This window comes from Panthera onca, chromosome B1 (assembly GCF_046562875.1).
Source record: "Panthera onca isolate mPanOnc1 chromosome B1, mPanOnc1 haplotype 2, whole genome shotgun sequence".
Lineage (NCBI taxonomy): Eukaryota > Metazoa > Chordata > Mammalia > Carnivora > Felidae > Panthera > Panthera onca.
This window is the reverse complement of record NC_138342.1, coordinates 64,059,801-64,073,852: the sequence shown is the minus strand read 5'-3', so window position 1 is coordinate 64,073,852 and position 14,052 is coordinate 64,059,801. Positions and strand designations below refer to the sequence as shown.

Sequence of the window (14,052 nt, the reverse complement as noted above, 5' to 3'; positions counted from 1 at the left end):
TTTCAGTATAAAACAAATGCAGAAAAATACTTACCCCGGCAATATTCCATTAAGATAAGCACTTCCCATACATTATCACTAATTGAGTTAACAGCACAATCCAAGTAACTCACAATATTTTTGTGACCAGACAGCTCCTTCTGTGTAAAAAAAAAAAAAAGAAAAAGAAAAATTAAAAAAACATACATTGTAAAGCTCTATTACCAATGATTTGAAGTCTAAATTAATATATTTGAAGAATTTCACAAAAGTGAATTAAGCATACGTATAGAATCTGACACAATTCAAAGAGGTTTCACAGTAGTTCCAATGAAAGGTTTACTTAATGGGCGCCTGGGTGGCTCAGTTGGTTAAGTGTCCAACTTCACCTCAGGTCATGATCTAATGAGCTGGAGCCCCACGTCAGGCTCTGTGTTGACAGCTCAGAGCCTGAAGCCTGCTTGTTTCCCTCTCTCTCTCTGCCCCTCCCCCGCTCAGGCTCTGTTTCTCTTTCTCAAAAATAAACAAACATTGAAAAAAAATTTTTTTAAAGTTTACTTACATGTGGCTGCCATTTTCTAACAGGAAAATATTCAATGAACACTAATTTTTTTTATGTTTATTTTTTAGAGAGAGAATGAGTGAACAAGGGAGGAGCAGAGACAGAGGGAGACAGAATCTGAAGGGGGCTCTGTGCTAACAGCAGAGAGCCCAATGCAGGATTCAAACTCATAAACCATGAGATCATGACCTGAGCTGAAGTCAGATGCTTAACCAACTGAGCCACGCAGGTGCCCCTTTGAACACTAATTTTTAAATTCAATCAGGAAAAAAGAGATGGTTCACTCAAAACCAAAAGTCTCCAAAATAAGTGTGCAAGATAGTCCTTTGGGACTCAAGAATAAAATATCAGAACTTTTACTTATATTTATTTTTATCCAAAATGTTGTTTAAAATGAAGCTCTAATATTTATGAACTTACAATTACACTCTCATTTGTTTGTTTTGCCTACAAAATATTGTGTACCCAGCTAAGTGGACCTATGAATGTATATACTTTTAAACTAAATAACTTACAAAATGAACAACTGACTAAAAAATTTTCTATTAAGTAGCCACAGGTTAAAGATAATACTAGGGGCGCCTGGGTGGCTCAGTTGGTTAAGCGTCCAACTTTGGCTCAGGTCATGATCTCGCGGTCCGTGAGTTCGAGCCCCTCATCGGGCTCTGTGCTGACAGCTCAGAGGCTGGAGCTTGTTTCAGATTCTGTGTCTCCCTCTCTCTCTGACCCTCCCCTGTTCATGCTCTGTCTCTCTCTGTCTCAAAAATAAGTAAACATTTAAAAAAAAATTTAAAAAAAGATAATACTAATAATACAAGAAAATAAGAAAAAAATGGCAAATCTGACATTTTTGTTCATAGTACAAGATAATCATCAGCATATAATGAGGTTAAAAATAATAATCTATTTAGGTCTGTCTGGAAATTAAAAAACAATTATCAACAATACTTTTTAAAATAAATTTACATCCGGAGCGCCTGGGTGGCTTAGTCGGTTGAGTGTCCGACTTTGGCTTAGGTCATGATCTCTCACAGTTGCTGGGTTCCTGGGGTTGAGCCCTGTGTCGGGCTCTGTACTGATAGCTCAGAGTCTGGAGTGTGCTTTGGATTCTGTCTGACCTCTCTCTCTGTTCCTCCCCCATTCGCACTGTCTCAAAAATAAATGAACATTAAAAATAAATAAATTCACATCCACTATCAATAATAAACCTGGTTTTAACTGAGATATTATTTATTTGAGATATTACCTAACAGTAGCTGAACATGTAATTCATAAATACATAAATATAATGGGAGATGGGTTATCAAAAAAAGTTGGACGACCACTGCTCTAATGAGCTAATCTCCCTAAATTCTCTTGTTCAAAAGCACAGAATTTGAGTGCTGCTGCTACTGATGATGACCAAATTTTACATCTCTGAAAATTACACAAATTCTATTGAAAGCAAGAATTATGGCACAATGGTACCGTATCTAGACACAAGTTAGAAAACTTAGCCTAAGAACCCCTACTATCTTGGGGTAAATCTCTTCACCCTTTTGACTAATAGCCTTTTTAAAAAGTTTTTAAAGAACAAATCTCAAAGCATAATCAAGTCTAATCTAACCAGGGAATAGGGACAATAAAAGAAACAGGTAAGTCATGTTACATAAATATGCCTATCTTTGAATAAAAGGGATCAAAATATGTGTATTGATATAGATGTTGATAGAAAATGGGAAATCTCTCTCTTAGCAGTTGGATAAATAGGAATGATATTAAGAAGTGTTTACAAGGATATGGAAAAACTGGAATTCTCATACATTGCTGGTGTGACCATAAAATAGTTCAGCTGCTATGGAAAAAAATTTAGTGATCCCTAAAAAAGTTAAACACAGAATTACCATAACCCAACAATGCCACTCCTAGATATAAACCCCAAAAAACTAAAAACAGATACTCAAATAAATACATATACAAACATATTCATAGCAGCACTATTCACAACAGACTCAAGGTAGAAATGGCTCAAATGCCTATCAATGGTTTTAAAAAAGTCCATCAACAGGTGAAGAGAGAGAGAGAGACAGGCAGACAAACACATACAATGGAATATTATTCAGCCATAAAAAGGAATGAAGTACTGATACACTCTACAATGTGAATGAACCTCAAAAACATGCTAAGTGAAAAAAGTCAGACAGAAAAGGTCACATACACAAAAATTTTATATATATGTATATATATAGCACTTGATAAACAGTGGATGAGGAAGAAGAAGAGAACAGAAGAAAAGGAGAGAAGAAAAGGAGGAGGAGGAAGAGAAAGAAGAGGTGAAGGAAGAGGAGGTGGAAAGAGAGAAGAAGTAGAGGGAGTGCGGAGGAAGATGGGGAGGACGGGGAGGAAGAAGAGAAGAAAGAAGAGGAAGGAGAGGTGGAAGAGGGGGAGGAAAGGGAACAGGAAGACAAGGGAAAAGAAGAGGTAGAGGAAAAGGGGGGAAGAAGAGGAAGAAAAGAAGAGGAGGACTAGGGGGAGAAGGAAGAAGAGGAAAACAACAACAAGCCATCAGAGCACTGAGAATAAAACACCCTAGAAAAAAAGAAACTTTCATTTTGTAGTTTTTAACCATTTAACCAAATTACTGAAATTTTGTCAATAACCTATTAAAATATTTTTTACTTCTCAATATTAAAAAAAAAAAAAATTCCCTTACTCATAAGGGAAGATATGGATATTTTACCATATATTGCAGAGTACATAAAAAAAAAAAATTAGTAACAACAATAAACTTTACTGCATGAATTTGAAAATGAAAAGCGGGGGCACCTGGGTGAGCATCCAACTCTTGATTTCAGCTCAGGTCACGATCTTACGGTCTTGAGATGGAGCTCATGTTCATGTGAAGCCTGCTTAAGATTCTCTCTCTCCCTCTCTCTCTGCCCCTCCCTTGCTCATGCTCACACGTGCATGCCCGCATTCTCTCTCAAAAAAATAATAAAAAATAAAAACAAAAAGCAAAACTAATTGTTGTTGGTGAATATAAACACATACAGTGAATGTATTAAACACCCATGGGAATAGTAAACACCAAATTCAGGACAGTGGCTTCTTTTTGGATGAGAACAGTATAGTGATATGGCTAGGAAGGAATCCACCAAAGGCTTCAACTGTACCTGTAAGATTTTAATTCTTAAGCTGGATAGTGCATAAACTGATATTCATCACATAATTCTCTAAATGTTTCTATTCTCACAACATTCCATAATTAAAATATATTTTAAAAGACGGTGGGGGAGAAGAAGTAGAGTAGTTTGCCCATCAAACTACAATAAGGAAGCAAGGAAAAAGGAGAGGAAGGGACTGGCTATATTTAGCCTTAAGTGTGTCTATAAAGAATGCATTTCAAAGGTTTTCTAGATGCACATAAACCAATAAGCAGCTTGCCAAAAAAGCTGGTTAATGTTTTAGTGCAAAACCAACAGAAAATACACCAAATTCTTACAATGGAATTACTCTTTCACTTACCATAATTGTAATTTCCCTTTTACAAATGTTGAGGTCTGGCATGTTATTGACATACATTCTCTTCAATGCATGGCGGATTCCACCATGTGTCCGCACCAGAAAAACCGTGGAGAATCCACCTAGAAGAACAAGTATCGATTAATTAAAAAGACTCAGAAACTGCTATCAAATCATGGAATATCACTGGGGAGCTTAATCTCAGTGGGAAACAAACTGACTGTACACAAGACAAAAATAACAGTAAGCAATCATTTTATTAGATTAAAAACAAAACACTGGCTTCTTATGCTAATCACAAAGGAATACATAGAGAATAACATTCATCTCAAATGAATATGCTTCTCTTAGGGTGCCTGCATGGCTCAGTCAGTTAAGAATCCGACTTCAGCTCAGGTCATGATCTTGCAGTTCATAAGTTCTGCCCCTCCCCCACTCGTTCTCGGTCTTTCTCTCTCCCAAAAATGAATAAACTTCAAAAAAAAAAAAAAAACAGAATATGCTTCCTTTTAAAAGTTAAAATACTAAAATTCCATTTTGCCTGGGAATAGCTCTTACATAATATGTGGAAAATGTCACAACATAACTGTATTACTATATACTTTGGCACATACTAGGACTGCCTACCCACTAGCCTCCCCCTCTCTGTGATAACAAAACACTGATGTTATTTGAAACATCAACAGGATCAGATGGGTGGGTCCCTCTCCAGTTCCAGGGGATGAACCAACATTGTTGTAAGGCGATTAATGGGAATCTCATTTCCTGTTGTCAGTAACTGATTTAGGATGGGACATGTAACAAATTTTGCCATGGGACATAGGGAAAATTTGCTGGGGATTTTAGGGAAAGACTGTCCACCCAGAAAAAAAAAGAGAGAGAGACTTGTGAAGCCCATGCTCTTCCTTTGGCTTTTGGATTTTGTGGTATATGAATATGATTGTTTAGACCTACTGCAGCTATCTGTGGCAATGGCAGAAAAAAGGATCAGAGAAAAAATGACCCAGAACACTGACATAGTTAGGCTACTGAGTTAGACAACTCTAGAACTACCTCCTTCCAGAACTCTTATAATATATAAATGTCCTCATTATCTATGTCACAGTTATATGGACAGTCTGTTAACTGAACTTGAGAAAGCAAATCTGAAACACATTGCTAGGTATTCTAAAGAACAATTACTTCCATCACATCTAAGCAAAGACTTCTACCTGACGTTTTTAAAACCCATCTTGGTATAAAGATTACTGCGTTGTTTAATGTAGCTTAAAACAAAAAATGGTGCGTCACTTTTACCAATTTGATAGGCCTTATAAAGCACATCCTGAGCAATGATACAGCACCTGCACTCTGATTCAATGCAAATCAGTGAAAGGAAAAGCAAACTATTGGGGATAAAATGGTAGGGGGAAAAGAGCTCTTAAGACACTCCAGAATCAGTATGAATTCAATCCAGGGTCTCCATATCCCCAAATGTAGTTACAGGAAACTGTAAGTCTCCCACCTTCTAGATTTGGGTTTCTACATATATATACAATGTAGGAGAAATAAAATCAACCAACCCACAAGGCAGTTATCAGGAGAGAAAAAGGCGGTATTTGGGAAAGATATTTCAGGTAAAAGCTCTAACAGTGCAAGGTGTTTTTGTTTTTTTAAGTTCACTTAGCATTGATTTCAGATGCAAACATTAACAAATTAGTAGCACTAATAAAGTGCTAAACTACTCAAATTTTATGAAAAAAATTAAAGACAATGCTAAAAGTTAGATCTAGACACGGAAGTAGTATGAGTATAGATCAAGATAAATCATTTAAACAGCATTTGTTTTTAGATATTTATCTAGAGATTACCCTAGAACAATGCTTCCCAAACATAGCTATACATAAGAATTGCCTGGTGAGCTGGTAAGAGAGACAGAGAGAAAGAGAGAGAATGAATTTATCTTTAATGGTTTTCCAAGTTCTGACCACAAGTCTGAATCAGAAAGCCTCAGTCAGGCCTAGTAAATATACTGCTAAAAATCCCCCAGCTCATTTTATTCTTCTACCTCTGTTTATGTTCTTATGAATATATAATAATATAAAATATAAAAATATAAAATATAAATATATAAAATAATATAAAAATATAAAATAATATAAAATAATATAATTATATAAATAATATAAATAAAATATATAATAATATAAATAAGTTATTAACCAGGGGGTGGAGAGTAGTCTCCCAGCTGTTTCTGATATACAACCTTGTTAAGTATCCACTGAACCAGAGAAAAAGTTCCTAGACAAATCATGGATCCTATATATCCATTCTCAACCACCCACAAAACAAAGTAAATTTATGCCAATGAATTAGCAAAATTAGGGAAAAACACATTAAGTTTTCTTCATAAAACCCTTGTTCCTAAAAGCTAGTTTGTTAATTTTATTTACCCAAAATTAGACATAGATCTGAGCAAATGTTTTCTAACTTTCTAACATCAACTGTGGATTTATACCTAAACAAGGTAAACAATGGTCATGAATAGTGCCTGCTTTGAGAAAAGGAATAATTTATTTGTATTTCTCCAAATACTGTATTTTCCAGCATTTTCTGATTATTTATAAGCTAATATTATTTCTGTTGGAATAATGCATGTACTAGGAAGTAACTAACTAGTTAAAACATTATAGTAACTCAAGAGAGGAGTATCATCTGCTTGCCACCAACCCATATCTACCAAATGCTTCAACACATATTTTTCCTCCAAGAAGTCTTTCATGACCAATCCAATTCATGCTCATCACTTCCTCAGAATTTTTATCTAGTGTTCTGACTATATTATCAAGTACTTCAATTCTCAACTCACTGGATACATATATCACAAGATTACTGGCAGTTACCACAAATTCCACTTATTATATATTTCTATGTCCAATTCAAAATACAGTTCAAGTCCAAGTCAAGGCAAAGTTATTAAATTAATTCTATATTTTCAATTCCAAATATGGGACTAGGAGGGTACTATTAACCATTCCATATATTCTCAAAATCCCAAGAAAATAAAAGAACTAATCACAGATACTGGTCTGGCAGAGTAAAGTAGGAAATAAATGTGTATTTATGCAAGCTAAAATTACTACTATCTTTTGTAATCTACAAATCATATAATATAGGCATTCCTTCCAATTTGTGGGTATATATTCTGAAAAGCAATGATTATTAGCCTCCCCATTTTTTTCCAGGGTAGGACATGGGGTTCACATGCTAAAACAATTCCACGGGCGTCCTAACTTAAATATCACCTATTTTGTCCCCAACCCAACACAAAAAATAATCATATTTAAATGAAGGAGTGGCTTTAAGCCAATCTAAATTTGTTTCAATTAGCAGTATTAAAATAATGACAATGTAGCTTGCACTTGACTGAATGCCACCTTGGAAAGCACTGCTCTAGAGATGCCAGGTGCCCTGGGTTAACTGTTTATGAATGCAGGGATGTGTTTCTACAGACGAACTTTTCCTCCTGATAAACCAGTAGTTATTCCTCCTATTAAGCCATTATTTTTCCATGTTTTCATTTATCTTACTTTTAATTTGCTGATGGTGTATATATGTATTCAGAAATGTATTCAAAAAGATAACATGAAAGAATGAAAACATGAATGATACAACCAGTTTATTTCTTTGTCTTCCCTGCACTTCCTCTGATACAGATGTCAATTTACCAACTACAAGTACCCAAAGGAGTAGAAATTCATCAGTAACAAAATAATCCTGAAAACAGGGCTAAGAAGTCCACTGGGTTAAGCAAACAAGAAAGCAGCAAGACCTAGATATTAGATATTAGTTTTATATCGTAGTCAGCCTGAGATAAATCATAATGAACAAGCCTCCATTTGATTTCAAGTGCCAGCCACCCAGGAAATCCTCCAATTACCTTACACTCATTAAGTTTGTTTTTAAGGTAACTTTAATGTAGGTTTTATCCAATAATGTTTATACAAATGTCTGGTTTCAAAACATATATATCCCTATATAAAGTGCAGCGTCTCCTCCCCCCCCCCCCCACCTTTTTTTTTTTTTGGACAAAAACAGAATCCTCGGGGCACCTAGGTGGCTCAGTCAGTTAAGTGTCTGACTTCGGCCCAGGTCATGATCTCACGGTTTGTGGGTTCGAGCCCTGCATCGGGCTCCGTGCTGACAGCTTAGAGCCTAGAACCTGCTTCAGATTCTGTGTCTTCCTCTCTCTCGCCCCTCCCCTCCTCATGTTTTGCCTCTGTCTCTAAAAATAAATAAACGTTGAAAAAAAAAAAATAGAATCCTCTACACGGACTACAGTAACACATGGCTTGACTCATTCTTTTTTAAAAAAAGCTGTATAGTATGCTATACCACGTAAGTATTACAAATTGATCGTCTCCAAACTGTTGGTCATTCAGCTTAGTCTGGCATTCTATTTATCTGTCTTTTGCCATTATGGACAATGAATGCTGCATTAAACAGCCTTGTACAATCATTTTTAAGGACTGGTGTTTTGTTCCTGTAGCACAGATTTCCAAGGAGAGTCTATCAAAGGAAAAATGCATTTCAAATTTGATACTGCCAGATTAAACCCTGAAAGGTTATGGCAACTTCCAGTAGCAACATTAAGAGACAGTTTTCTCACATGCTCACTAGAAGTTACTAAGACATTTAAAAGTTTGCGAACTTGAGAGAAAAAGACTCAGGGCATTGTTATTTCTATCTTGTTTTCCTCTCATTATCAAGGAAACTGAGCATCTTTACTTCTTTTTTGTTGGTCACATATATTCCCTCTTCTGTGACTTGCCTTCCTATCATTGGTTCCTTTTTCTAAAGGGTTACCTTTTTCTTTCAATTGTAGGAAAGCATTATAAAACTCTCTTAACATATGAGGAGTACAAATATTTTCTCCTGGTCTATCATTTGTTCCATTAGGTATGTGGATGGTGTGTTTTTCAAATTTAAAAACACATGTTAAATGTTTTTATGAACAGAAAAAAACAGTATGCAGGGACAGACACCAAGCTTGGCTCAGAATCCTACAATTAAGGGAAGAAGAACAATTTTTCCTTCATTTGCCATTGTAGTGTTGGATGTTATAAGGGGTGTATGTTTTACTGGTAATTGTTAAATAATGTAGAAAACTTATTTTAAGTAAATGAGAAAAGTACTTGTCACCTTAAAACAGAGAAAGGAAAGCCACTGCTACAGGGTAAAAGCAGCATACAAAAGGAAGTCACACAAAGTCAAGAGACTAGCAATTAACTTATGGTGGTCTCAACCTTAGCATTTACCACTGTACTCCTCCATAAATAAAAATAAAGGATCTTTTTAAACTTGTTTAATGTTTGTTTATTTTTTAAAGAGACAGAGCACGAGCAGGGGAGGGGCAGAAAGAGAGGGAGACACAGAATCCGAAGCAGGCTCCAGGCTCCGAGCTGTCAGCACAGAGCCCGATGCAGGGCTTGAACCCACAAACCATGAGATCATGACTTGAGCCGAAGTAGGATGCTTAACCGACTAAGCCACCCAGGTGCCCCAATAAAGGATTTTCAAAGGCATAAATCCGTAAGGTCAAAGAGAATGAAAGAGACAAGACATGTCAACAAAATTTTGGGAAATGAAAAACTTACGGACACATGGTAAAGGATTAAACACAACAGAGAAAGACCACCCAAAGCATTTGATTGGGAGAGGGAGGAAGGATGAGCAAGAAGCAAGCCTAGTCTAATGGCATAAACCTGAAAACCTAAAGAATTACAGGGGCCTTTTGAATGCAATGATGCAATGAGAAAATAAGAAGAATGGCTTAAAGACTTCATAAAAGCGGTCAGACCACTAGATTCCTTACCCCATTCTAACATTATACCCAGGCAGGATGAGTGAAACCAGCAGTAACCTGGGACCCCAAGCACCATTTGGAGGCATGGGGACAGGAGAGGGGAGGGAAAAGTATAGTCCTAAAAATAAGAGAATTAAGTAAAAGTCTACATACTGAAAAGATAATCTCCACCTCAATTCAAGACCACTGTTCAGCTACAAGAACCAGACATACACACATACAGTGCAAACTAATCACCACAGATTAGAGAAGTTCTCTTCTTGGAAACTAGATGGAAGAAAAAAAAAATACAGAAACTGAAATTTGGGAGTCACACAATGAAAACAAAGTAGCTTTCTGACTCATCACACTAAAGTGAAACCCTGAATTAAGAAACCCTTGCAATGTGCACGAACCCCTTTCAATCATCATTTTAAAGAGCCTCACTCTTAAAAAAAACACACAAAAAATGAAAAATAAAACAACAACAAAAAAACCAGACATCAAAGTTTCATCATTCACAGAAAGCCTCCAACATAAATAAGAGATGAAAAGAAGCAAACAGGAAAAAAGGAACGTTGATGCTGGGAGCTAAAGAAATCATCCAATGAACTTATAAATATTTTCAGAGTGGAGGGAAAATACTGTAGTCATGAAATAAGAGCAGGGTCCTAATAAAGGGACAGGCACAGAATGAGGAATGACTTTTTGCATACTTAGACTAAGGGATCAAAAGAGAAAAAGTTTATAACAGAGAAGCTAGAAGATAAAACTAAGGAAAATTTCCAGAAACTTTCCAGACAAAAAACTAAGAGAGAAAAGACAGGAACATAAAAGGACCAGTCCAATAGATCTAATATCACAATAATAGAAGTTCCAGAAAGAGAAAAGAGAGAAAATAAAGAAATGTATACCAAAGACGTAACAGACACACATAGAATCCCAAACTTGAAGTACATGAGCTTCCAAAAGTAAAGCACTAACCCAACATATATACAATGGAATATTAGTTATTAAAAAATGAAATCTTGCAATTTGCAACAATATGGATGGATCTAGATGGTATAATGTTAAGTGAATAAGTCAGAGAAAGATAAATACTATATGACTTCACTCATATGCAGAATTTAAGAAACAACACAAAGGAAAAAAAGAGAAAAACAGACTCTTAATGTAGGCAGCAAACTGGTGGTCACCAGAGGAGAAGTGGGTAGGAGGATGAGTGAAATAGGTGAAGAAAATAAAAAATACACTTATCATGGGGCTCCTGAGTGGCTCAGTTGGTTAAGTCCAACTCTTGATTTTGGCTTAGGTCATGATCCCAGCAACATGGGATAGAGCCCTACATCCAGCTCCAAAGTCAGCACAGAGCCTGCTTGGGATTCTCTCTCCCCTTTGGTCTCTGCCCCTCCCCCACTCACAAGAGCACACTCTCTCTCAAAATAAACTTTAAAAAACAAAAAAAGAATACACTTATCATGATGAACACTGAGTAATGTATGGAATTGCTGAATCACTATATTGTACACCTGAAATTAATATAACAATGCACACTAACTATACTGGAATTTTAAAATTTAAATTTAAAAATTAAAAAAAAAGATCCATATCAAGGCTCATCATCATGAAATTCTGAGGTTCAGGATAAACAGAAGATCTAAATGCTACAGAAAAAATTTTTAAATGGTTGCAAATTTACTTTAGTAAGGGGTGGCATTAGCCCTATATCTTTATCTGGTCATCTCACAAGCAATATGTAAGCATAATTACGCTCATACTATTTTTAAATGGGCATATTATATACTGATGGCATCATCTTACCAAATACTTCACTGCCTAACTGAAATTAATCTGAAAATTTTTACAGTTGCTTCAATGGTTTTCTATTTCCAAAGCCATCACAGTAAGATAAACACTGTAAGATAACTGAATACATAATAGTAAGAATGATGCCAATAAATAATAACAAAAATGTCCAGAAGATATGCTAGAATCTACATCTTACTAGTCAATGACCAAAAAAAAACAAAAAAAAACAAAAACAAAAACAAAAAAAAACCCTAGATATTATACTGTGAGCAAGACTAGGTATTCCAAAATCACCATTTAAAAAAAGAGACTAACCAGAGAAATGAAACAATAGTACTCGATCCTTTATATTAATAACAGACACTACAGGGGATTAGACGTTTTGAAGCAACAAGCACTGTTACATATAAATGGAAGACATAATACGTGGTATAAGTTAATGAGCACAAAATTATAATTTATTGGATGAATGAATCAATGAATGATGGCAAATTACTCCATTAAATTTTTTTCTTGGAATCCATCATAGCAAGGGAGCAAGGCTTTTGGAGTCAAGATCTGGAATTAAATATTAACTCCAGCATTACTAATTATATGAACATAAGGCATGCTAAGTTCTGAGCCCTAGTTTCCTCACGCATTTGGCAAATATAATAAGATCTCACAGGGTTATTATAAAGAGTGAATGTGATTATATAGGTAAAGTGCCTAATATCACCTACTGCATAAATGGTAGCTGTTATAGTTACTACTATGATCACTATTATGCTGCTGTTATTAATACTAGTCCATCTTATGAAGATTTATACTACACATTTTCAAGAATACAAAGAATAGAAATAAACACATGCCTTGATAAACACGCTAATATAAATAAATACAGTTAAGATTCAAAGAGACAATATTTACCTGTATCAACATGCCCCAAATCATTTGTACATCATCCAGGTATAAATAAAATGGCATACATGATTCAAAACCAAAATTAGCTTTGTAAAATAATACTTCTTTTTAAAGGCTTGGAAATTTGCAAAAGTTACAGAAGGCTAAAAATAACCTCCCGCCACCCCCAAACATAATAAACCACCTCTATGTTTTGGTTACTTAAAAGCAGTGTCTAATGGAAATCAACCTATTAGACCACTCAAAATAATATCTAAATGAACCCTTCCTCCATTAATTTTTGGGTAGAAATGTCCTACAAATTATGTTTATTAAAAGCACTTCTCTGACTCTACAAATATGAAAAGCATGAAAAATATATATCTGGACCTTGTCCCCCAGTTCCTGGCACTGAGCTTCAAAACCCTTGGTATTCCCCACAGAAGTGTGTTTGTTATGCTAATCAGGTGATTGGTGGTAGGGCCCCTAGCTACCTTTAGGTTGGAGGCTGGCCCCAGAAAAAACCTACTACATGATTAGAGGGTTAGAACTTTTCAGCCTCCTGGCTCTACTCCCACCCTACCTCCCAACCTCTGAGGAGAAAAGAGAGTTTAGAGACTGAGTTCCATCACACGGCCAGTGATTTAATCAATTGTGTCTATGTAAAGCAGCCTCAAATACTCTGAAGAACAAGGTTCAGAGTGCTTCCTGGTTGGTGAACATACTCACGTATCAGGAAAGTAGCACACTCTGACTCCATGTGGACGGAAGCTCCTGCGCTAACCGACCGACACTTCCGTACCTTGCCTTACGTACCTGGTTGTTCATTTGTATCCTTTATAATAAAATGGTAATCCTAAATACAACATTTTCCTAAATTCTGTAGATCAGTCTAGCAAATTATCAAATCTGAAGAAGAATCATGGGAAACCCCAAATCTGCAGTCAAGCCAGTCATCAGAAGTGCTGATGGCCCCCCAGGCACCTGAAATAAAGGCAATCTTGTGGGAACGAGCCCTTCAACTTGTGAACTGAAAATCCAACTTGGAAGAAGTTATATAGATATAGAACTACCATTAAATGTTTCTTAGAACGATGGTTCACACCCTACTTCCTTGCCCAAAACACTGAAAGCCACTACTCATTCCCAAAAATGACAGAGACTGTCAATGGAGTGGGGAGGAAAAGGTATCAAAATTGAAAAGTACAATATTAAAAAGTGACTCAGCAAGAATCATCAATGTATATCAAAATTCAAGATAAAGGCTGATGAGAAATAGAATATTTACATGATGTCAAAGTATCAAAAGGAAAAAAGCTCCTTTATAAGGGAGAAATCTGGGAGTCATAAACAGTCTGCATTGATATTGACATTACGTGCTTCCTGATCTGATGTAATATGAAGTAAACAGCATCACCTACAACTTACTTTTTGTTAAAAACCTTTCTCCCAAAAAATCTTAAGGCCTAACTTCAGCTTACATCACACAGGGGCT

At 35.8% G+C, this 14,052-nt stretch overlaps 1 protein-coding gene across 6 annotated transcripts in view; it reads right to left on the bottom strand.

The window, feature by feature from the left end:
- BMP2K (BMP2 inducible kinase) overlaps positions 1-14,052 on the bottom strand; it is a 129,328-nt gene that overhangs the window by 72,893 nt on the left and 42,383 nt on the right. For all 6 annotated transcript variants that reach the window (XM_060654802.3, XM_060654804.3, XM_060654803.3 and 3 more), the window contains exons 2-3: positions 4,046-4,164; positions 35-140 (exon numbers count right to left, since the gene is read on the bottom strand). In XM_060654802.3, coding sequence (XP_060510785.2) covers positions 35-140; positions 4,046-4,164 — 225 coding nt within the window. The remainder of the gene's footprint in view (positions 1-34; positions 141-4,045; positions 4,165-14,052) is intronic.